Source organism: Centropristis striata, chromosome 5 (assembly GCF_030273125.1).
Source record: "Centropristis striata isolate RG_2023a ecotype Rhode Island chromosome 5, C.striata_1.0, whole genome shotgun sequence".
Lineage (NCBI taxonomy): Eukaryota > Metazoa > Chordata > Actinopteri > Perciformes > Serranidae > Centropristis > Centropristis striata.
Window position 1 is genome coordinate 17,425,544 of NC_081521.1, and position 24,637 is coordinate 17,450,180.

The following is a 24,637-nucleotide window of genomic DNA, read 5'->3' on the forward strand; positions in this document are numbered from 1 at the left end:
GGTGTACCTAATAAAGTGGTGGTGTGGTCTTCTGCTGCTACTGTTTGACGTGTTGTGGTTCAGAGACGTCTCCTGCAGACCTTGGTTGGTTCTCTGAGCTCCTGTTGAACCAGTCTCTGTTCTCCTCTGTCCTCTGGCATCAGCAAACATCAGGGCTTCCCGGACACATTCTCTGTAAACCCTAGAGATGTTAGATCAGCAGACCAACAACCACCCCACATTCAAAGACACTTTGGGTTATTTCACAACCCAAAGTTTAGTCCGTTTCAGTCGAACTCTGGTGGTTCAATCCTTGTTACGGTTCGTTTGGTTGCTTGTGAACGCTTCAATCGAACTCTTGAGTGGACCAAAACAACTGGAAGACCACCGCAAGACCACTTCTGGGAGGTCTTGGTCCGATCCTCGGTTTGATTGTGAACCGACCCAATTACAGGAAAGAACCAGAACTAATTGTGGGCAACCTGTGAGATGTTCACAGAGCAACACGTCAACAGGACGGGGAGAGGACGGATTTGAAGTGCTCGACATCTGGGCCCTCATTTGGTAGGAACACTAGAACAGGATTACAGCTGGTAGAATGAAAGACACTTGGCTCCATGCTGCTGTGTTTATTTCTGTGTTTACATTTTCCAACGGCAACTTTACAGCCAATAAGAAATACAACTGGGAGCTTATTTCCAGCCCTCCCTCTTTCTCTTTTATTTGGTCATCTTACATTTCTGTCCTGTAAAAGCAAACCAGACTGAACAAGAAACAAACCAAAAGCATCAATTCTGATTCAGACGAACCAATCCTGAAGCTGCCATGTGATTTGCTGAATAAATACTTGCATAAATGAGCAGGTGCCTAATGAAGTGGCCAGTGAGCGTATATCAGGATCTGTCTGCCCTGATGGTCTGCAGGCTGCAGTGTTAGGATTCGTTTATGGCAAAACTTCAGCTCCGTATCAGCAAAGTTACTCTGAAGCAAGTGTTTCTGCACATTTTGTTTGCACAATTCGTAAATGCAGAAACAAAACTACTTTAAGCTTATAAAACTGAGATCTCCTCTCTGTATTGTCACATATAAGAAGCACTCCTCTCTTAAACTCTCATTTACGCTGCTGTCATCTTTTCACCTCTTGCATGAATTCTGAATTTCCATCAGCTGGTTCAGAGCGAATAAACAAAGTTGCAGTACCATACTTTGGTCAGCAGGTGGCAGTGTGATGTGTTGCTGTAGGCTAAACACAACGGGTCTTTTTTGGGTTTAATGTTAAAAATTAGTTGTAGTCGGTTTTCTACATCTTGCCAGTATTTATCAATATGTCTAGACACAATGGGCCTCATTCATGAAAAGTTAGTAGATTTGTGCGTAGATTTGCACATAAAAGCCTACGCTACTAAAAACCTACTCCGGATTCATGAACGCCGCGGGAAACTCAGATCTGATCGTAAACACGTGTGTATGATCATGAATGCCAATCCATCGTAAGGTGGCAGCGCGCTCCCGATAATCAGCAATTAGCATGAACCCCGCCCATGAATTGCTAATGACCACCATATAAGGAGGTGTGTAGAGGCATCCTGTCAACCTGTCAGTCATGGCACAAAGAAAAAAAGAACGAGAAAGAAAAAAGAATTTTTCCGAAGCGGAGATTGAAGTTATTTTGGGAGAAGTGGAGTCCAAAAGAAAAATTTTATTTTCATCTGTTAGTAGTGGTGTGACAGGGACAGGCAAAGCGAAAGCGTGGAGGGAGGTGACGGACGCAGTAAATGTGGTTTCTGTAGTTCAAAGAACTACGTCCGAGGTTAAACGTAAATGGTTTGACATTAAAATTGACGCAAAGAAACGCATTAGCGCACACAAAAAAAGTCATCTGCCACAGGAGGAGGACGCTCGGAGTCCAAATACCCCGTTGGTGCGCTCTACAACGGCCCGAGTAGCCGCGTGCGCCTCATTGTATGCTCCTGTGGTGTCTGCGGGCTGGCCAGTGGGGTCATAAGCCACGGCGTCAGTGGGTAACCCCTATCCCCTATGGATATAGAAAGGTAAGTCCATATATAACACACACATGTGATTATGCAGGCTATATTCTTACCAATGAGCCAGCCGTCTCTCACAGCTCCATCCTCCAAACGCGTGCCAACTGCGCAATTACGCAGGATGAATGCGTCATGCGTCCCACCGGGCCACCGTGCCACAACGTTTAACAACACACACTTTGCGTCACAGATCAGTTGCACATTCACGGAATGAAAGTTTTTCCGGTTAATGTAAGCAAATGCATCACCGGATGGAGCCTTGATGCGTACGTGTGTGCAGTCTATGGCACCGATAACACCTGGCATGTTTGCAACTGCGCTGAACCCCTGCATTACTTCTGTCTGCCGTTGTGCGCCGTATGGAAATTGGATATACTCTGGCATTAATTTAATGATACCTCTGAGAACTGCAGGCAGGATGCGTCAATTTACATAGATAATTCACAATTATGAGTTTAATCTGAATCTTAATCCCGCCAATTGCCAACTAATTTAACTAAATATGTTATATTTTTAATCGTTTGCCATGTTTATATCACATGTTTCAAAGGCATCTGCGTATTGTGTACATAACAGAACGCATTATGAATTAAAATTGTAATTTCCAACAGTGACGAGCATTATTTATATGCGTTCTTAAATTTACACAAGCACTACGTGTGGTCAGCAGCATGTGTAGATTTTGTTAGTAGCTACGAAAAGATCGGAGCTACTAAAATATTGATGAATGCGGAGATGCACGTAAATTTCCGTCTGCGAACGGTTTACACACAAATTCGTTCTGCTCACGTTTCATGAATGAGGCCCAATGAGTCCAGACACAATGAATAAAACTCCCCACCTTGACATTACACCTAGTGCACAGTTCTGATTTACTGTTATCCAGTTTGTGTCTAAACTGGGGGGTTATTTGTAAGCGGTGAAGTCTAAATTAGGTTTCTCTTGCCCTGTTACAGACCGAGATGTTGTTTGCGGATTCCCATATCCGTTCCCATACTGCCTCGTCAACATCCACATTTAGATCATTAGTCCAATCTCTGCTTGTGAAAGCAGGTTTGCCCTTGTCATATTTAGTGAGTGCCTGATATCCAAGACCCAGAATACCTTTTTTTTTGCCAGCAGTGACTATCTTTTCCAATGGGGAGAGTTGGTAACAGATCACTGCATTTTTTTGACTGTTTAAAAAAATCCATATCTGAAGATACCTAAAAGACTTTCGTGAGAGGTTATACTTTTTACACATTTGACTGAAGGACAGCATTACATTATTTTCACACAAGTGCCCAATAGTAAGGATGCCTTTACTTCTCCATAACTCAAAGCCCCTATCTGTTGAACCGGGACAGATCTTGAAATCTGGTGAAAGGAAGGACAGTTGTCCCTCAAGGCCTTCCCATTTACTTTTATACCTCCAGGCTTTAATGGTTGCATTTATAATTATGTTGTCACCAACAGACGTTTTAACCTTTTTTTGTTCGGATGCAAACAAGAGACTATACAAGGGATAACCAACCTGTGAGGACTCTAAGTCCAGCCATGTACTTTCATCATCATTTTCAATCCAGTCAGCAATGTAGCGTAACTGTGAGACCAGTTGGTACAGCCTAATAAAATTTGCAACCGGTCCGGGCCTGGTGCTTTACCTGCTTGAAGAGAGTTGAGAGCAGCCCTAACCTCCTGCTCTGTTATTGGTCCATTTAGTGTTACTCTCTGCAAATCTGTGAACTCAGGTCGGGACAGATTGGACAAGAATAATTCAGAGAACTTCTGATCTGGTACAGGCTGATTGCTCTTATATAATTGATTATAATATTCATTGAATACTTTGTTAATATTTTCTAAATCTGTTCTTCTTTTACCTCCACCATCTTTAATAGCTGAGATACAATGCGAGTCAGATTTCTTATTAACCAGCCTAGCAAAATATTTATTTGGTTTATTTTCGAATTTATAAAGCCTCTGTCTTGCCAGTCTGATACTCTGTTCTGCTTTATGGGTGAGCAAGATATTTAAAGTGGCTTTGATAGCCACCATTGTGTCAGAATTGGTGTCTGAGGGATTTTTAGTGTATGTTCTTTTAGCCTCTGACATTTTCTGGGAATTTCTAATTCCCTCTGGCTCTGAAGCGCTTTACGTCTTTTAGTTTTCACGTAAGATATTTTAGTAGTACATTTTGCTTGTTTCCCAGAGGGTAGAGGGAGAGACATCAGGTGTGTTATTAATTTTATAGAATATCTTAAGTTCAGAAGTAAAATAAGAAATTTAGTTTGGGTCGCTAAGCAATAAAGAGTTAAATTTCCACATCTTGGTGGAAGGACTGCTTCCTTCGAGGAGAAGCTGGAGGAATACAGGGCTACGATCTGAGATTGTAATATTTCCGATAGAGCAAGAGGTTACTAGACTCAGATTTGATTTAGGAATGAAGAAGTAATCTATTCTTGAGCTACTTTTATGGACATTTGAGTAAAAGGTTAAATGCTTCTCTCCTGGGTGAGTGGTCCTCCAAACATCTAAATAGCCCATCTCCTCACATGATTCCAAGACTGCCCTGGCCCTTTTAGTCAAGGGCTGCTTCTCTAAAGATGTACCTTTAACAATAATGTACTGTCCTCCGACATTATGAATACATTTTTCAGCCTTAAATGGTAATGATTTATGAATTAAGATACATACCCCTCGACTATTTGAGGCAAAGGACGAAAAATAATCCTGTCCCACACATTCACGCTTTAATTTGACATGTTCTGTGTCTTTGAGGTGAGTTTCCTGTTAAAAAAGCGATTTTAACCCCTTCCTTTTTCAGAGATGTTAGAATTTTCTTCCTTTTAACTGGGTGGTGTACTCCTCGTACATTCCAAGAACAGAATTTTATATCAGCCCCCATCACATATAGTTATTAATATGTCTATTAGCCTACTATGAGTTATGTGGATACTGCCTTTCTTATTAATTACTTTAGCCATTATTCCAAGTGGGGTAAAAGCTGTTCAGTAAATTATACTCTTTAGCAGTCAATACAGATTCAGAACAGTATGAGACCATTCACAAACCCCTGTAAAAACTTGACTTTTACAATTGCTGGGTCTACTTTAGGTATATCGCCTACATTGTTGCCATCATGGCAGGGTAACGACTTCTCCACGGCGGTCTTCGTGGCCTGCTTCGGAGGCATTTTGCCAGTCGAATTGCCCCAAAAGTGCTCCAGAGACATTACACGGAGTCAATACTCCGTATTAGCTTTGTTAGGTTGTTAAAAATAAATGATTAATATTGAAAATGAATGGGTGTGCCGGAGCTCCTGCAAAACGTTTGCATCACCGGAAGTCCCCTTAACTTGTTTTTATAAAAAACAAAAACGTCCCAAGAGAGCATAAAGACTTTTATGTACATTATTGAAAGTCTTATCAAATTTAGTTTTTTCCATCCAAGCTCTTCTCATGAGAATCTTCAAAATGTGCAGAGATTAGTTGATGGGAAAACAACTATTGAAAGCAATGTTTGGGCGCAGCAGGCGTCACGTCATGGACCGTATAACAGAAGTGGACCTTGAAATTGTATTTTCATTTTAGTCCAGCAGGGGGCGACTCCACTGACTGTAGTAAAAAGCCAGATTGCATAGGAGTCAATGAGAAAATGACCCTAGTTTTTACCTCATCATGAGTTTATGGTCTCAATCGTTTAGTTTCAAGTCTTCTTCAGTACAGCAAGATGTTCATTTAGTAAATAATAGTCCAATTTAGAGTCAAATAAGCATATCTATGGCATTGGGCACATTCAAATAGCATGTTTTTGGTTTTCCTTAGTAAAAGTACTAATACCACACTGTGAAATTACTTGTTACTAATTACTAATTAGAGCATTAAATATTTCTATAAAAAAAAGAGACAAAAACACCTCAAGAGAGCGTAAAAACTTTTATGCACAATTTCTAAAGTTTTAATGTCTTTTGGTGTTTCCATCAAGCTTTTCTTTTTTTACAAAGAAAATAATGATGGAAAAACGACCAGTGGCAGAAACAAGCACTTCTTTAAGTGGCCGTGCAGCAGTTGGAGTCCATGCAGGAGCCGAGTTTACAGTTTGTGGTATCCCTGAACCTCCACTACTATAGAATTTGTGTAAAAAGAAACAGGTATGTGGTGACTGTACACAGTAAAAAGCAGCAGTAGGTCCAATCTCCGTCTGACAGTCTCTCTGAGAGTTTGTAGTGGAGGACAATGTATAAAGTGTAGGGCTCGATGTGAGCCTGAAGGGGCCATAAAGTACATGACAGACAAGGAATGCGGCCCCCAGAGAGAGACCCTGAAGAGCTGACCCCCCCCACACACACACACACACACACACACTCATGCTCAGACCCTTTGGGGAGCGAACAATCCCCTCTTGCAATGCGGTCCCTAATCTCTCGCCACCAGACACAACTTTGATGTGAAGCCCCCCCCCGACACACACACACACACTGTGCACTGTGTCCCCTCTCCCTGGGCCCCTCACTCTCTGCCTTCATCCTTCCTCAGTTCTTCATTCATTCTCACTTCTCTGTTTCTCAAAGTTCAAACGACTTTCAGCAAACTTACAGTTACAAACACTTTAATGCAAACATGTACCCTGAGAATGATACTTATCAAAGTTTACTGGAGTAAAATGCTGGTTTAATGTACATTTTTAAGGTAAAGTATAATCTTGTAGTAGTAAGACATTTCTCTGGCCAGTTTATAAAGACCACTTTTGCTTTTTTTTGTATTGGAAGTCAGTCAATTAATCAAACTTTATTCATACACTTCAAAGTGCTACACAAGCTAAACTTTTAAACCATTGAAGATTATAAAATGTTAGAATAAATGCATTTTTAAAAATGATAGTTATAAAATACTCCATACAATCCACATTACACAGTTTGGTTTTTAGTTTATGTCTTAAAAACGATTAATATTTTCCGCTCAGATTCTTAAACTTTCAGTAAAACAGGACTGTGATTGTGATTTTTGCAGTATGACATTATTGATCCGGAACTCAAAGTGAAACTATTTAAAAAACTGTTGGAATAAAGTGTCAATAAGCACTGAATGCTGTAGATTTAGATGTGGCAATAAAGGTTCACAGTTTTTGGTTTAGGTACCGTGAACTGCATTGATTTCTTGATTAATTAATCAGTTGATCAACAGAAGATTCATTGGCTACTTTTTTGATCATTGAATTGTCGTTTTAGCAAAAACAAAACAAAGATTTGTTGATTTCATTCTTCTTAAATATGAGAATTTGATGCTTTTCTCCGTCATTAATGATGCTAAACTGACTATTTTTTGGATTCCATCTTTAATCGCAGTAAGTCATTATAGTCCCAACAATAAGTCCATTAAACTGAGAAAAATAACTTTTTTGATATTTGAAGTAACTTTTATGCAAAAATGCTGTATTCAGCCTCTCAGATGTGAAGATTTCTTGCTTTTTTAATCATATCACACTGAATATCTATCATTTTTCACTGTTTTCTGACATTTTATAGCTCAACAGATTGATAGATTACTGGAGAAAATAATCTGCAGATTCATTGAAAATTAAATTAATTACAATTTGTACCCTTAATCATGTCTCTGAAGAGCAGAATTTAATGTTTTTATAAGGATCTGGTTAGTGCAAACGCTTTATTTTAAATGACACGTAGAATAAAGAGATTCTGACACAAATATCAACATTTTAGGCGTCGATTTGGTCACTTTTTATAACGGAAGCTTTCATAACCGATCTATTCAAGGACCGTTGGAAAGTTCCAAGTCTGACGATAATCCCTGTTTTTACAGTTTGTTTCTATGATAAACGGTGGATTTTTGGGAATCTTTTAAAGAAAACCCATGTTTCAATACAGCCGGGTGGATGATGGGTTCATATGTATTCTGACTGGAGAATCTACTGAGAAACAGTTTCAGGACAAAATAATCAGATGTGGTTTTCCGTTTTTTTTTGGGCAAATAGTGAATTACATACATGACAAGTAAAGACGTGTCCTCTTATTATGTTTCTGTTTTGTTTCTGGTGAACTTTTCCTCCTCTGCACACGTCTGCAGGAGAAACTGATGCAGCCGGCAGCTACCTGACTGTCTTCTGGGTGTGTGTAGGTAAAAGGTCAGAGGTCATGGGCGTGGGGGGGAGAGGAGGCGGCAGCAGCATCCTGTTAGTGATGAACTCACTCACCTATGAGCTGCAGCGTGAAGCAGGGAGAGTCCCCAACACACATTAATATGTATTCATGTCAGTCAGAAGGCGCTCACACACACACACACACACACACACACACACACACACACACACACACACTGTGACACCATGTGTTACTCATAAATAATCAAACAGTCACATTTTGGGGACTTCCCGTTCCTTTATGGTCACAAAAAGCTGCTTCACATCTCAAAAACATTTAATTTCAGGGAGTCAATTTTGGTTAAGTTTCTTTTTCAAGTTAATATCAACCCAGAGTAGCTTCAGGGCGTCTTTTTTCTTTTAGTCTTTTATTTTTTAGGTAAAAAAATAAATTTATATATATATAAACAACCCACATGTGTCATGAATATCGTCCTCTCCTCTCTGCTCTGTGTAAACAGCTTCTCCTGTCCTCTCCTCTCTGCTCTGTGTAAACAGCCTCTCCTGTCCTCTCCTCTCTGCTCTGTGTAATCAGCCTCTCCTGTCCTCTCCTCTCTGCTCTGTGTAAACAGATTTTCAGTGAATATTTGTCACGTGACCGTTGTTCTCAGCAGAATCAATCATGTCTTAGTGGTGCAAACGCTTTATTTTAAATGACACATGGAGAATAAAGTATAATATCATCATGACATGCTTAAATTTGGTTATTTTTTTGGAGTTCAAAGATTTTATTTAATCTTGCAACAGCTTCGTCAGGTAACAAATCATTATGTAGAGCCTCACAGTGAGTCTGTGTTTAAGGCTATAACTAATTTTTATCTTTTATTATTATTGATTCATTTTTACATTTTAATTCTAAAAAGATGCCTTCAGATGTCCTAATCACAAAAATATTTAGTTTACAACCATGCAGAACAGATAAAAACAATAAATCTGAGTTTTTCAGCTATTTGTTGTTGATAAATGGTGTAATTGTTGCCAGTAGATTTTCCATTTGTCGACTAAATGTTTAACAGTTTCAGCTTTATTTGTGTCTTACAACAAATTACCCAAAAAATAGAAACTTCTCTCCACAGTCCTGTAGTAAAGGTGCATAATACTTGTGGTTTACACTGACAGATGTAAAGTTTTAATCTTTTTTTAAGGCTGATGGCTGCAGAAACTCCTAATTAAGTGAGAAATCTTTAGAATTGGATTAAATCGTGCTGACTGTGCAAGAATTCATTGAACTTTGCAAGACTTAAATGAACATACAGATGCTTCTATTTATCTTTTTCTGCACAATCACTTTCTCTTTACCCCTCGACGAGTTAATCTCTGTGTTATTATGTGATTAGTTTCTCTGCGTCGCTGGGCAGATTAACGTGAGGGAAAGTAAAACAGACAGTCGGATACAATGCTGCTCCGTACGGGCTGGTCAGAGCCAGCTATTGACCTGTCACCTTGCTGAAAGCTAAACCTAAACATGCACACACATGCACACATATACTGTATTATCTCTGCACACACACACACACACACACACACACACACACACACACACACACACACACACACACTTCCATCCACATTAAATATGTGCAGCAGGAGGCTGCAAAGAACCCAGTGACACAATGCAGAGGTGCTACATATATTATGCCTGAACAAATGCATCAACTTTCACTTATTTTCATCTCTCTCTCTCTCACACACACTCACACTCACACTCACACAAACACACACACACCCTGGCAGGCTTGTGTAACTGTTTACCTCAGGTTTGTACAGACATGTCAGATCTGTTCCCACCCACTGACGTCCTCTGCTTTCTTTGTCTTTTGCTTCTACTTTTCTCCAAAACAAGCTGTTTGAATTATACTTATCTTCACCACTATAGCGGCCGATTGTGGGCGCATTTTTAGGGGGAGGCAGCATGTGAACAGTAGATGTCACATAGAAGAGGTGAACATAGTCTAAAACCTGTGAACCTGAAGATTAATATCAGCTGCAGCTCAGCACCGAGAGTCATTCGGCTCATAAATCTGTCATGAATATTAGTTGATTTATTAGTTAATGACATGCTGAATTATGTCTCGTAAGAGGTTGCAGCAACTGTTGGGTTGATACCATTTAGTGCTAGATTTTGCTAGATTTGACTCCCTCCAGAATCCCACATTCAGATACCAAGACCAGAGAAAAACCCATGCTGTGATTTGGTTTTAAAAATGTTCTGTATTTTGTGCAATTGTATGGCAGCACTTTTGTTGTGTTGCTGCTGAGTAAGCCCCTTATTGTGAATCTAGTGTCTCGGCCATCCGTCCTCTGAATGCTCTAGGTCTCTAGATTGGGGCTGTAAAGTTTCATGAGGCTGTGATTATCCTAGAGGTCACAGCAGCTCATTTTATACACTGAGCTCAAGTTTCACTCACTAACATCATCACACATGAAGAACATTGGGCTCATTGAATCCACAAGAGTCTCAGCTTTCCAGTCAGACCCCATTTATGCAGCTCACAGACTGTTTAGGGACCCCAGAATGCACAAAGATTCATATGCAATAGGTGAAAATAACACATTTCACTGCAGGAGAAACACTGCATGGGTTCTAGCATAAAGTGAGCATGTCAGTTTTTCCTTTGCTAAAATTTTGTTTCTTTAAATCCGCAATAGTCTCAGCTTTCCAGTCAGACCCCATTAATGCATTCACTGACTGTTTAGGGATCCCAGGATGCACAAATATTCATATGCAAAAGGCCAAATTAGCACATTTTGATGCATGAGAAAAACACTTCTGTCCTGAACTGTGTGGGATTGGTATAAAGTGGGCATGTCTGTAAAGAGGAGACTTGCGGGTACCTATAGAGCGCAATTTTATTCAGATATCTTGAGGTCAGAGGGACTCCACTTTATTTGTCCTTTTTTTAAATTTGTTTTTATTCTGACTTTTTGTTGTTCTGTGTCTCTGCAGGTTTGAAAAGGAGTCAGGACAACCTCTGGACCAGTCAACCGCAACAGTGATGCCTTCCAACAAATACTCTGCTGCGATCATGGAGGAGAGCAACAACATGACGGCCACGGTGAGACACACACACACACACACACACACACACACACACACACACACACACACACACACAGAAACACAAACACACACTCAGGTTTCAAAACAGCCAGGAGAGGTCACAGTATACTCTTTCCTTTGTGTATATGGAAATAAGGGAGTTAAAGCCAAATTATTGACAAAAACCACAGCCTGCTCATTATCACCCACACACACACACACACACACACACAAAGCCACTCCCCGAAAATCTCTCTGAGCCAGCTGTGGTTTTTAAAAGAGTGTGTATCATTGCCAAGGCAGATGCCTGGACAAGAGAGCCAGCATGTTATATGGGTCTAATTGAGAATGCATGTTGGCTGTGAGGGTGTGTGCATGTGCCACACACTCACACTCTCACACACACACACACACACATACACACACACACACACTACAGCTGCATCCACACAAAGAGGAGATGTGGGATAGATGGAAGGATGGAGGCAGCAGAGGAGAGGGAGAGGAAGGATTGATGGAAGGAGGGAGGACACTGGCCTCTTTATCTGGGTTCACACACACACAAACGCGCGCACACACATTTCGTGATTTTCACTCTGCCGAAACTTTCACAATCTCTACACACACTTTTACTCTCTGTTTCAGCACCCACACACACTTTCACTCACACTTGCACAACCTGTAGGCTTATGTACACACACACACACACACACACACACACACACACATGTGAACGCTCTTGTCGTCCGTTACTACTCGTTCCTCTTTTTCAGTCTCGTATATCACTCAGTCTGTGCGGGACACTTCCTCCCCTCCACCATCTGCTTTCCTCTCCTTCTCTCTTTCTTTCTCTGCATCACTTCTTCTCTTCTCTTCTCTTCTCTTCTCTTCTCTTCTCTTCTCTTCTCTTCTCTTCTCTTCTCTTCTCTTCTCTTCTCTTGTGTTTGTTGTTAACCCGTCTCCGTGGTAACTCTCGGCTCAGCTTCCTTATCATGTGTGATATGAAGGACTGGAGGTTTTCTTTTCAAGTTTAGGCAGATTGGTGTGAAGGGAATAATTACTTATCTCTTCTCACATCGTGAACCAAAGTTTGCACTTAAATGAGGCGATCCGGTGGGTGATTTTCCTTACACAACACCTCCGGTGATCGTTTTCCATCTAAGTGCTGGAGTTCCTGTAAAGGTAGTGATTTACGGGAAAGCTGCAGGATCTAGAGTGTTACTGTGGATCAGCTCAGAAGATAAGATTTTAGATAGTTATTGAAGTTTATTCGTGACCTTATAATCGACATTTAAAGAAAGAATCTTAAAACAAGATCTGTTTTAGTGATTGTTCTGGAGCTTTCAATCAAATCACTTTACCCTCTTGAACTACTCTTTTTACATTCTCCTCTCTGTGTCCTTGTGTTTCACTGCAATATATACAATCTATATGAATCTATACATCCTCAGGGCTTGAAGACCTCCGGCACGGTGCCGGAAATCCGGGATTTTTTTTGGTGTTTTTTTCATTTTTTTAATCATGTTTAAAAAAAAAAAAAAAAAACACCAAAAACCCTTAGTTAGACAGATCTGGATATGACTGGGGAGGGCAGTAGAAGAAGAAGGCGGCTCATCGGCGAGCGTGCTTTAGACCCATGTCATTACTATTTCTCAAGAAAGTGACTGGAGACAAATCCAGCGGCTCCTTCTTACTCTTTTTAACGACCCGCTAACGAGCCGGAGCGTAGCTAGCCAGCCATATACATGCGAGATAACGAGAACACGCGACAATCCTGAACGTACGGGACACCGCGAGATCCCGTGATAAACTGTGTATAAGGTAAACAACAACAACAACAACAACAAACAGCTTACTTTGCTTCTCCGACGTGGAAGATCTGTTGATCTGACCATCTATCCTTATCTATCCTTAACAAGAATGTCAGTTTTCCAGTTATGCAGTATTTGTATTTGCTCTGTGTAAACAGCCTCTCCTGTCCTCTCCTCTCTGCTCTGTGTAAACAGCCTTTCCTGTAGAATAAATAAAATGTTGAAATTTGTGTCAGAATCTAACATAAGTTTTGTTTAACCCATTAATGCCTAAAGCGCCTGGAAAAAAAATGCCTGGAAAACCTATGGCCGATTTTCAAATGACCCCCTAAAACCTGAAGTTTTTCTGGAAATTCAACACCTACTAAATAATAGATTTTTCAGCCTCTGTAGCAGATAAAAATGAAATTCAAAAAGTATTTGAGAGCTTATACCCGTGGCTTTCATACGAAGTTGAGTTTATTTGTCCAAACCTTCAATACATTTTTTTTTAAAATCAACAAACTCAGCAAATGTTACATTTGACTGAATAAAAAATCCTATGCATAATACTAATACATGCCCATTAGCAAGATGCAAACATGATATGACCACTGGAAGAACAAGACATAGTTCTCATTAGCCTACTCTAATAAAAAAAATATCATAAATATCATAATAATAATAATAATAATAATAATAAATAATAATAATACATTTTATATATTGCACTTTTCAGGGTACTCAACGACGCATAAAGTAATATAAGACATAAACAGTCATGATTTCTTATATCATCATCACAATCAACTAGCCTATTATTATTATTAATATTAATATATTATTAATATTATTATTATTATTATCTCCAGATGGCCACAAATCTGTCTGTTCTTTGGTGAAAATATGTCGTCTAAAAACATATTCCTCATCCATAAATCCCGGTCGATTGGTTCCGAGGGTTCAAAGTCCGGATCAGCAATTAAATCATCGGCGCTGTTTTTTCATCAAGATCGCTTCCATCACTTACTGCTGAGCTCCTCCGATATAGTCGTCTTCCGTCATGATTTAAAAGTTCTGGAAAAGTCCGATGTTGCATTGCGACACTCCCGCATGTATTCTGATGCATTTCATTGGCCAAGAGACCGAAAATAGGTGGAAAAAAATACAAATACTACAAAATGACATATCCGCTGTCCCGGCCTTAATGGTAGAGTGACGCAACAGCGCTCCCGGCTTTAATGGTAGAAATGCGATAATGCTTTCCCGGCGTCAATGGGTTAATTTCTCTCATGGAAACTTTTATAACTGATGATCTGTTCAAGGACCGTCGCCTGTTGAATAATACGGTTTCTTTCCACAATAAACGGTTTATTTTTGGCGATTTTTGAAGTTAAATGTTAAACTTAAGTTTTTTAAGTCATCATCGACAAAAAGTCCTTAAAGAAATACTTCACCTGCAAAAAGACCATTTGTACATCATTACTCACCCTGCATACCTTGAATTCCTGAAGAAAACGTTGCATTTTTTGCTTCCAAAATGACCTGAGAATCTGAAAATGGGAAAATAATCTTGAACTGAATGAACTTGAATGAACTGACATAAATTTAGTCCGCATTAAAAAAAAAACCAGCAAAACTGAACCAAACATCTGTTTACAAACTGTCTCAAAACTTTTGCACAGTGTCTAATTTATCCAGTCGTATGCTCAGTACTTCTCATGCATTGTTTGTTAAATTCTTACTATTTAAAACACTTCTGCATGAATTGTCTCGTGCTGTCTGCACACGTTACCAAATTGAATTTCTAGAAGATTGTTTCCTCAATTTATATACCGTTTTAGCCGACTTGAGAGAGAGATTACAACATTCTAATGGCTCCTTAAAGACACTTTGTTGGAGGAAAAAACTGCTCTGAGGTGCTCCTGGAGGTCAGAAAACATCACAGGTTAAATAAAAGTGAAACACAAAGTGACAGAAAAAGAAGCTAATTTACCTGTAGAAATAGGAGAAGTTAATGCTCTTGAAGTTATGTAACTGTAAACTCTGCATGCTTGCATTTACTGTTGAGGCTTGCAGCATCACGGACGAACAACTTTTTATTGCAGCTTTCTTTGTTCACAAAAGATAACACTCTCCGAGCTCTGAAAGTGCCTCAGGTGACGATTTTCTGCATGCAGCGTTTATGAACCGTCCCGTCCAAGTTTTCGCTGCAGACCTGCTCGTCTAATCATTTAGGCCTCGCTAAGATGTTTTGACAGCGATGTCGGAGCGCCGCGGGGCACGCGGCTGCTCCGAGAGGAATGTGTGTGTGACGTAGGTCGAGAAATCTGCACAGAGAAAGGATTTACACACACGCACACACACACACACACACATACACACACACACATATCAAGTCATATAGAGTGCTGGATGCAGGAGACGCATTTTGTAGGAGAAATAGTTGTAGTTGCAGTATTTGTGCTAAGAAAAGGGATAAAAGAGGGGGACAGAGGGGGAGAAAAGGATAATTTGTGCTACTTTAATGCTTCATTGGGCATGTTGATGTCTGGAGGAGGAGGAGGAGGAGGAGGAGGAGGAGGAGTAGGAGGAGGAGGAGGAGGAGTATTGATGGATATCCAGACAGGCAGGTTAATGGAGGATAATGATGATGATAGCAGTCACACAGCTACCTGGTCGACATCAAATCCCATTTTCTGTTCCTGTCTGAAACGGGAGGAGCCGGAACGAGCACTTCAACATTTCACACAACATTCATTTTGTCCTGAGAGATGAGCAGAGGGATGTGAAGGAACTACAAGACCCAAACTGTCACAAAAAAATCTCATTTCAGCAGCTTTGTGTCGTCTTTTTTTAGATTTTATTCTCCCAGAATCTGTTGCCACAGAGCCGCCGTCTCCGCTCTTTTTCTCTGTGTTCTTGCAGGAGTTTTTTTTTTCTTTGCCTTTTACAAAAGGCAAACCTGCTCTGGTTCAGTCCGGACTCAGAGATAGAGAGAGGAATAAAGATTTAAACAAAATGAGTTGAAAGGCGAAACTCAGAGGAGGGCTGATGTAGAAACACAAAAGTAACTAGAGGGTTTTGTTTCTGTCCAGCAGGCCGACGTTAATGTGTTGCAAACAGTAAAAATAAAGTCCAGTTAGAACAAATAAAATGAAGCTTTATGTGAGACAGTTATTTAAGTTCCTCAGAAGTTTTTTAAAGTCTTGAAGTTGTTTTACTTCTTTCACAGAAACTAAAATGTTGTTTGACATTTTGGGAAATGCTCTTTCACTTCAGTGCAGAGAGTTAATAAGTTAAAACTATCTAATTACTATAATTGATAAATGGTAAATTTGTAAACTTAAATAAAAGTACTTTTCTTTTCAAAACTTACTTCAAACGTACTTTTCAAACAATGAAATTATAATTATTATATTACTTGCATTACTAATAATTAGTCAACATAAATAAGAATAACATTTTATAGACGTTATAATTCCTCTGAATGCATAAAACATTGAAAAGTATGTTTTTCCCTTTTTTTTTTAATCTCCCAAAACTAGACGTTTATCAACAACTTTGAAAACAGGTACATCTTCGGACATAAAACTTTCCAACGGTCTTTTGTCGTTGTTTAATGTCTCTTTCTAGCTATTTAATGTGTCTTTGTTGTTGTTTAGTGTCTCTTTTCAGTAACTAAGTGTCTCTCTGTTGTTGTTTTGTGTCTGTTATGGCAATTTTGTGGATTGCACTAAGTTAATTGGTGAGCTGGCCAAACACAAAGCACTCAATACTCAGTTCAGCAAGTTTTATTAGCACATTTATATTCCATACACAGCACAATCACGAATGGCTCTTTTACAGTACAACAAAGCCCCATACATTGCTCGACTTATGACTTGCGTATTTCTCAGCATTGGCTCTTCAGCAAGACTCGATGCGGCCCTATCTTCCTACCTCATACATAACCTAATGACACAGATCACTCATTTACACGTACCCCTCTCACATGGTGTTGTCAGAGTTAAGTTCATAGTATGAGTTCCCACAAGGCCTTGCATCTCGAATATCAAGTAGGTTGCCACCTACTTCTTGTCCCACCATGACAGGAAATACCAAATTTCCTTCACATGTCTCTTTGTAGTAAATTATTGTCTCTTTGTAGTAACATAGTGTCTCTTTGTAGTAATGCATTGTCTCATTGAAGTAACAAAGTGACTCTTTGTAGTTGTTTAGTGTCTCTTTGTAGTTGTTTTGTGTCTCTTTGTAGTAACTGTCACTTTCTAGTTTTTTAGTGTCTCTTTTTAGTAACATAGTGTCTCTTTGTAATTATTTAGTGTCTCTTTGTATTTGTTTAGTGCCTCTCTGTAGTAACTTACTGTCTCTCTGTTGTGCATTATAGATGCATTATATAAAGTCCAATAGGTTTCTGTGAAAAGTAATCTGTGCCAAATTATCCAGTGAAAGCACATTTTCAGTCCAGTGGATCAGAAGTCTTCACTGTACAGCTGCCAGGTGGGCTATATTAATGTGAAACAGGAAGCTGGTGAAATGAGCTCCAGGGTCAGTCTGTCTCCCCTGAAGTCATGTTTTTTGTTTTAATGTGTAAGAGGAGTGTGCTGTAACAGCCGAGGCCTGAGCGTACAGCTGCTGCAGAGAGTCAGATTCCTCCCAGCTGTGATCTTTTTCAAGCTGTTAAACATCAGAGAGGACGGCCAGGTCGTGTCCTCTGAGACTCACTTAATGCTCGTTTTTATTTAACTCACTTCAGTTTAACTTCTGGACCCCAATGAGCTGTTTCAGGGCATTTTTTCCTCTTTGCTTCTTTGTGTTTCATCGCAATATATGAAATCTCTACAAGTCCTGCAGCTCTATGGAATTGACACAATCAGAACAACTTTGACAGAAATCATAAAGAAAGAGGAAACGCAAGTTGAGTTTCTCAGACAAATTACTTTAAAAAATTGGAATAAAATAGAATTTGTATATACAACACTTTTCCAAGTGTCACTTATATTGGAAAAATGAATTGTGTTTCCACATACTGAAGTTTTGTCATGTTTCCAGCCTCTCCTGTCCTCTCCTCTCTGCTCTGTGTAAACAGCCTCTCCTCTCCTCTCCTCTCTGCTCTGTGTAAACAGTCTTTCCTGTCCTCTCCTCTCTGCTCTGTGTAAACAGCCTTTCCTGTCCCCTCCTCTCTGCTCTGTGTAAACATCCTTTCCTTTCCTGTCCTCTCCTCTCTGCTCTGTGTAAACAGTCTTTCCTGTCCTCTCCTCTCTGCTCTGTGTAAACAGCCTTTCCTGTCCTCTCCTCTCTGCTCTGTGTAAACATCCTTTCCTTTCCTGTCCCCTCCTCTCTGCTCTGTGTAAACAGTCTTTCCTGTCCTCTCCTCTCTGCTCTGTGTAAACAGCCTTTCCTGTCCTCTCCTCTCTGCTCTGTGTAAACATCCTTTCCTTTCCTGTCCCCTCCTCTCTGCTCTGTGTAAACATCCTTTCCTTTCCTGTCCTCTCCTCTGCTCTGTGTAAACATCCTTTCCTGTCCTCTCCTCTCTGCTCTGTGTAAACAGCTTTTCCTGTCCTCTTTTGCAGAATTTAATGTTTTTAACAGGATCTGATGAGTGCAAACACTTTATTTTTGGTGATTTTTTAAAAAAGTAATTTGGATTAGAAATCACAATTTTGTTCATTTCATTTTTTTTCCTGATGTGAAGTGTTTACTTGATTTGTTCAAGTGTTGGAAATGTTTAAAAAATATATGATAATTTCTTTTTTTTTTAATAGTTTTTGGCTATGGTAAATTATGTAATTTTGAAAAAAGCGTTCATGCCTTTCATACCTGCCTGGAGGGTTCAGAGGGTCATATTTTATTTATTTATTTTTATTTAAGGCTTATGAAGAGACATATTTCACTGGAATTTATTAATTTCCCACAAACTAAACTTCTTAATTGATTGAAAAATCATGTGAAAAACAAAACAAAATGAGCTCCATCAGGCTGTTTTAGCTCTGACTTCCATTAAACTGGTGTTGTTTCACAGACAGAGTGTTCTGAGGACAGATGGACAGATTACGACTCCACACAGTAGTAAAACAGTAAAAACACCTGCGATGGCTCTTAAACAGCTGTTCCTCTACTGTCCTCCTCAGCCTGAAGTGCAGCTCACTCTTCTTCTCTCATCACTCATTTGTCCCCTTAAACAAAGCGGCTTGCTGCTTGCTCTGCAGTCACTCCTCACCTCCACTCACCTCCAGGACCCTCAAACCACCTGAGGACACACTTTCACCTGCAGTCACTCACTTTAAACATTTGAAACCCAAACATGGGCCCCTGGGCAAAGAAATAGGGTCCCAACATCTCATACGACAAGACACACTTTATAGTGTACTGTATATTATATGTTACTATATAAACTCTTTTTTTGTTGTCATTGTCCATTTCTTTGTGATTTCAATCTTTTCTTTAGTCAACCTTGGTCTGTGGTTGTTTTTCCACCTTTTGTACTCTTTTGCTAGTTTTTGCATCTATTGATGCTTTGGTTTATCATCTCTTTGCAGCTGTTTTGTGTCTCTTTGTAGCTGTTCTGTGACTCTTTGTAGCTGTTTTGCTTGTTTTTATGTTGTCATTTAGTCTCTTTGTAGTTGTTTGTGTCTCTTTGTAGTTGTTTTGTGACTCTGTAGTTTTTGTGTCTCTTTGTAGTTGTTTTGTGACTCTTTGTAGTTGTTCTGCATGTTTTTCTGTATTCATTTAGTATGGAAGAAATATCCTATCTTTATTTAAGAGAGTAGATTTTGAGTTTGAGAGCATGATTTTATTCCTTTTCAGTGGAACAGCTCCTTCTCATGCTCACATTTTGTGCTCGCACTCAGATTTCTGCTGCTTTCTTTCAAAATGTTTGCTTGAACTCAAAAATCACATGCTTGTGCTCACATTTCTTCTTCTTGGACACAAACATTTCGATCGCACTCAAATATGTCCTGTGATCAGGTCTGAAGTCTGCGCTCTCAAAACTTTTGTGCTCTCACTCAGAACCAGCACGTCCTCTCAGGCCGAGGTAACAACTCAGACTGAAGCAGGCGGCAATCTCCGTGTCTGAGCATGGAGGCCAACCAGGAAGTGCATTAAGCCTGCAATCTACCGAAAATTCCAGCAGGGTGTGCTACGTTTGGCTGCAAAAAAAATCTGCCCATTCATTTCAGTGCAAAATTTGAAAACTTCTGACTTGATTTATTACCTCAGAAATTTTTTTCAGGACAACACTATGGTCTCAGTCGCTAGTAAAAAAAATCATCTTCAAGACAATTTGATGTCAATAGTTCTAATAATGGGCCCCATTTAGAAGAAAATAGAAGATAAAGAATCGTATGATTTGGGGCATGGCTACCTTTGATTGACAGGTCACTAACAAGGGGTGACGTCACGGTGACTACGTCCATTATTTATATACAGTCTATGGACTGAAGATGTCCCTCCCCTGAGCTTATAAATAAATAGTGTTTCTCACCGGCCAATAGGGAGATAGCTAGAGAGTGGACCAATCAAATGACTGATGCCGTTTTTGAGCGCTCCATAGGGGAGGGTATTGTCTGTTTGTGAAACTGCTTCTCTCTTAAAATACACCAATTTATCATATTAGCCAGCTATTTGAATGGTTACCTATTAAAGACGCCAGCATATTTATGTATAATTAATCTGAAGTAATCCTAAAAATAGTCATCTTAGATTTTTTTCTAATTTTATATTAGCGGGATATATTTTATATAGTATAAATACTCTTTGTGGCATAGCAATGTTAAGATAGTCGAATAGTTAAGTGCATTGCTATTTAATGCATTTTAAAATATGGGACGCCGGTTCGCATCCCGGCCGCTGCACTCCTGCTGCATGTCATATTATGATTTTAAATGAATAAATGACTGCAGTTATAGAATTTGTGTAACCAGTGTGATTAAAAAGGTATAAAAAATATGCAATGAACATTGGTGCTTGTATTGCAGTGTATTACCTTAATCTACTACTAATTAGTAAGCCTATTTACATTAACACCCTGGGGTATTTTTTATGTCTTTATCTTGAATAAAGATACGATACTTCTTACATAATTTAGTCTCTTTGCAGTTGTTCTGTGTCTTTTTGAAGTTATTTTGTGCCTCTGTATTGTGCCTCTGCCATAGCTGTATTGTGTCTCTTTGCAGCTGTTTGGCATCACTTTGTAGTTGTTTTATGTTTTGTTTTTGGTCATTTTGATCATCTCCCAGTGACGTCTTGCAGATTAAGGCAAGTTCACTAATCCATCCATGCTACTCTAATGTTGCATAACTCAACAAAAACAAATGTATATGGATTAAAATACACCCTCCAGCATGAGGAAATTGGATATCTGTTGATCCAGAAGGTTTTTGAGATTTTGACTTATGTGCTGAAATCATCAAATGGGTGAATTTGTTAAATTGTCAACAGAAAATTAACATTTTCTTGTTTTAAGTAATCTATTAATGACTAAAAATGCCAAACATCCTCTGATTCCAGCTTTTCAAATATGAGGGTTCATTGGATTTCTCTTTTTTTGATGAAAATACATTTAATTGTATTTTTGACAACATTTGTTGGACTCTTTCTCCCTTTTTTCTATAATATTAATTGAGTTTTTTCCAGGAGCAGCTTGTTAAATCTTTTTGTAGTGAACTAATAAATTGCCCCGGGTGATAAACAGTAATATATGCTGCAGCTTAAAGACGAATTTCAACTTATGCATGATTTTCTGTCCACGATTATGTCCCGAACAGCATTATTACACTGTTTTCAGCGACCCTGTTGACCTGTTTCCTCTTTCGCTCTCTGTCTCTCTCTGTCTCTCTCTGTCTCTCTCTCTCTCTCTCTGTCTCTGTCTCTGTCTCTGTCTCTGCCTCTCTCTCTCTCTCTCTCTCTCTCTCTCTCTCTCTCTCTCTCTCTCTCTCTCTCTCTCTCTCTCTCTCTCTCTCTCTCTCTCTCTCTCTCTCTCTCTCTCTCTCTCTCCCATCTTGAGCGCACGCTTTGAGTTCACAGAGTTCACTTGTTGTTATAGGGAAAATTTGGCATTGCAGACACACTCACACACCACACGCATTCCCTGTTTTATGACGGTTAACAATCACAAGCAGCCTCCGATAAAAAGTCAGCACAATCTCACAGTTTTCCATCTGCTGCACAGCTGCTCGCTCTCTCTCACCATCTCTCTCTCTCTGCTGCTCCAGATCACCGTTATTATTATAAAATAAAGACTCGTTGTGGGTGAGAATAGAATCCCACATTATTTTTAGATAGTTTTAATATGAGAAACCACATATTCACTCACTTATATTTAGCTTTAGTGCTATTTTTGTAGCTTACAAAAACCCACAGGCTGACATAATTTAAAGGCATAGTTTGAGTTTTTAACTGTGATTGTATGTCGGCCTGTCGGGATCATTTTGACTTGTCGTGTCATGGAGGATAATTGTATGTGACCTTTATGTCTCGCGTCGTTTTTCCTGCAGGTTTGAATCATTAATAATGTCAGCAACACTTTATCCAACATGATGTTTTAAAGACTATTATAAGAGCTGGACTCGGAGCCTCAGCATGTTTTTACAGAGAACAGATATAAAACAGAATGCTCTCTTACTTATTTTTTCTTCAAAAAGATTACCAAAAATCCAGCATTTATCGTAGAAAGAACTTGTGAAAACTGACATTATCGTTGGAGTTTGAACTTTCCAACGGACCTACGATCCATTCAGTTCTAAAAGTGCCCAAATGAAGCTTAAAATGTTGATATTTGTGTCAAAATCTCTTTATTCTTCATGTGTCATTAAAAATAAAGCGTTTGCACGAACCAGATCCTGTTAAAAACATTAAATTCTGCTCCTCAGAGACACTGTGAAGACATGATTGATTCTGCTGAGACCAACGGTCACATGACAAATATTCACTGAAAATCTGTTTACACAGAGCAGAGAGGAGAGGACAGGAGAGGCTGGAAACATGACAAGACTTCAATATGTAGAGAAAACTGTTTTTTTCAGACAGAACTGCAGGTTGTTTACACAGGGTGATACATTTTGATAAAAATATTAGGGCTGGGCGATATGGACCAAAGTCGTATCCATATATATTTAGGCTGAATATCTATATACGTTATATATCCTGATATTTTTATTGCAAAGTGAGAGCAAATGTTCAGTCAAAGTCAAAGCCAAAAATGACATGTCACAAGTAATTTTATTAAAATTGTTTATTTAAGTGAACATAAATACTGTATAACAGGAGTACCTTTTTTTCAAATCAAAGCTCCATAAAGTGCACATTTAAATAAAAAAAATTCCTTAAATTAAAATAGCCTATGAAATAAAATAGGCCAATCTTTTTCCAAAATAAATATATTTAAAAAAAGAAAAATAACTATCGATACATGCGATATGGTCTAATTCCATATCACATTAAAAAGTATATCGATATATCTTTTACATGGATATTTTTATTATTATTTTCAGGTTTAGTGTCTTCAGGATTTATCACTTTCTGCCCTGCATCTGAAATTTGTGCGTCATAAAAAGTGGCGTTATTACAAATTGAGAGACACCAAGCTGCAAAAGATTTTAGGTAAATGTACTGACACATACGCACACGCACACGCACACACACACATTAATCTCTCAAGGTGTTACCTGAGCACTAAAGCATCTGTACATGTTTTGTTCTCTAATCTGAGTGGGCAGAAAGGACGGATTAGTTGGAATCAGTACTTTTAACATGAGATAATACGATTCAAGTCCAAACAGGAACACAACTGACAGGTTGGAAACGCGGCCGGCAGGGTTCACGCCGTGGCGGTTGCAGCGGCGGCGCCTCTCCTTCACCTCCGATGAGCTGAGAGATGAAGCAGTACAGAGAGAAACTGTAATTAACGCTCTCCTGCTCACCTCCAAGCCACCTGATGAGTCACTGCTGGTGTTTGTGTTGAGTCACCTGGTGCAGTCAGATGGACACGCAGGGGCACCTGGCAGCCCCCAACATGTCGGTTTTTGGTAATAAATTAGCTCCGAGTGCACACCTTATTTCTGATAAATGTGATCATTAATAAAAACAACACCCAGAGGAAAGGGCAGGGTTGATTCAGAGAGACGTTCATGCCCTGCAGCTGCTGGTTTAAAGTAATTCTTCTTATCAGCAGCAGTTTGTTTGGTCAACAAAAAACTTTGCTTGAACTAAATGCAAAATTTCATGCACAGAAAACCTTAAAACAGCCATGACTATAACTGCCGTCTGACTCAGTGATGCATAAACGGGAGACGAACTGGTTTAATAAGTCTAAACGTGGAGATTCCCCAGGTGACCCAGTTGGAAAGCCGTCAGAAGGTCCTGGCAGATCTCAGGTTGATTGTGCTCAAAAGATTAGAACATGTGGGATGTTCAGCGTTGGGAGCCGTGATCCAAAAGGTTGCACACAAAGCTCGGAGTCATGCAGGTCGGCGGATCGTTTGTGATTAAAGATCATGTGACAGAATAATAGCTGGTATCAAACCTGTAAGAGACGCCACGCTTCACTCTGTATGATAACACATCCTGACTAATTATCTAATTATCTAATATTCACTGAAAATCTGTTTACACAGAGCAGAGAGGAGAGGACAAGAGAGGAGAGGCTG

The 24,637-nt window shown here is 39.4% G+C and overlaps 1 protein-coding gene across 2 annotated transcripts in view; it reads left to right on the forward strand.

The window, feature by feature from the left end:
- dnmt3bb.1 (DNA (cytosine-5-)-methyltransferase 3 beta, duplicate b.1) overlaps positions 1-24,637 on the forward strand; it is a 61,131-nt gene that overhangs the window by 7,048 nt on the left and 29,446 nt on the right. For both annotated transcript variants that reach the window (XM_059332793.1, XM_059332794.1), the window contains exon 2: positions 11,107-11,215. In XM_059332793.1, coding sequence (XP_059188776.1) covers positions 11,107-11,215 — 109 coding nt within the window. The remainder of the gene's footprint in view (positions 1-11,106; positions 11,216-24,637) is intronic.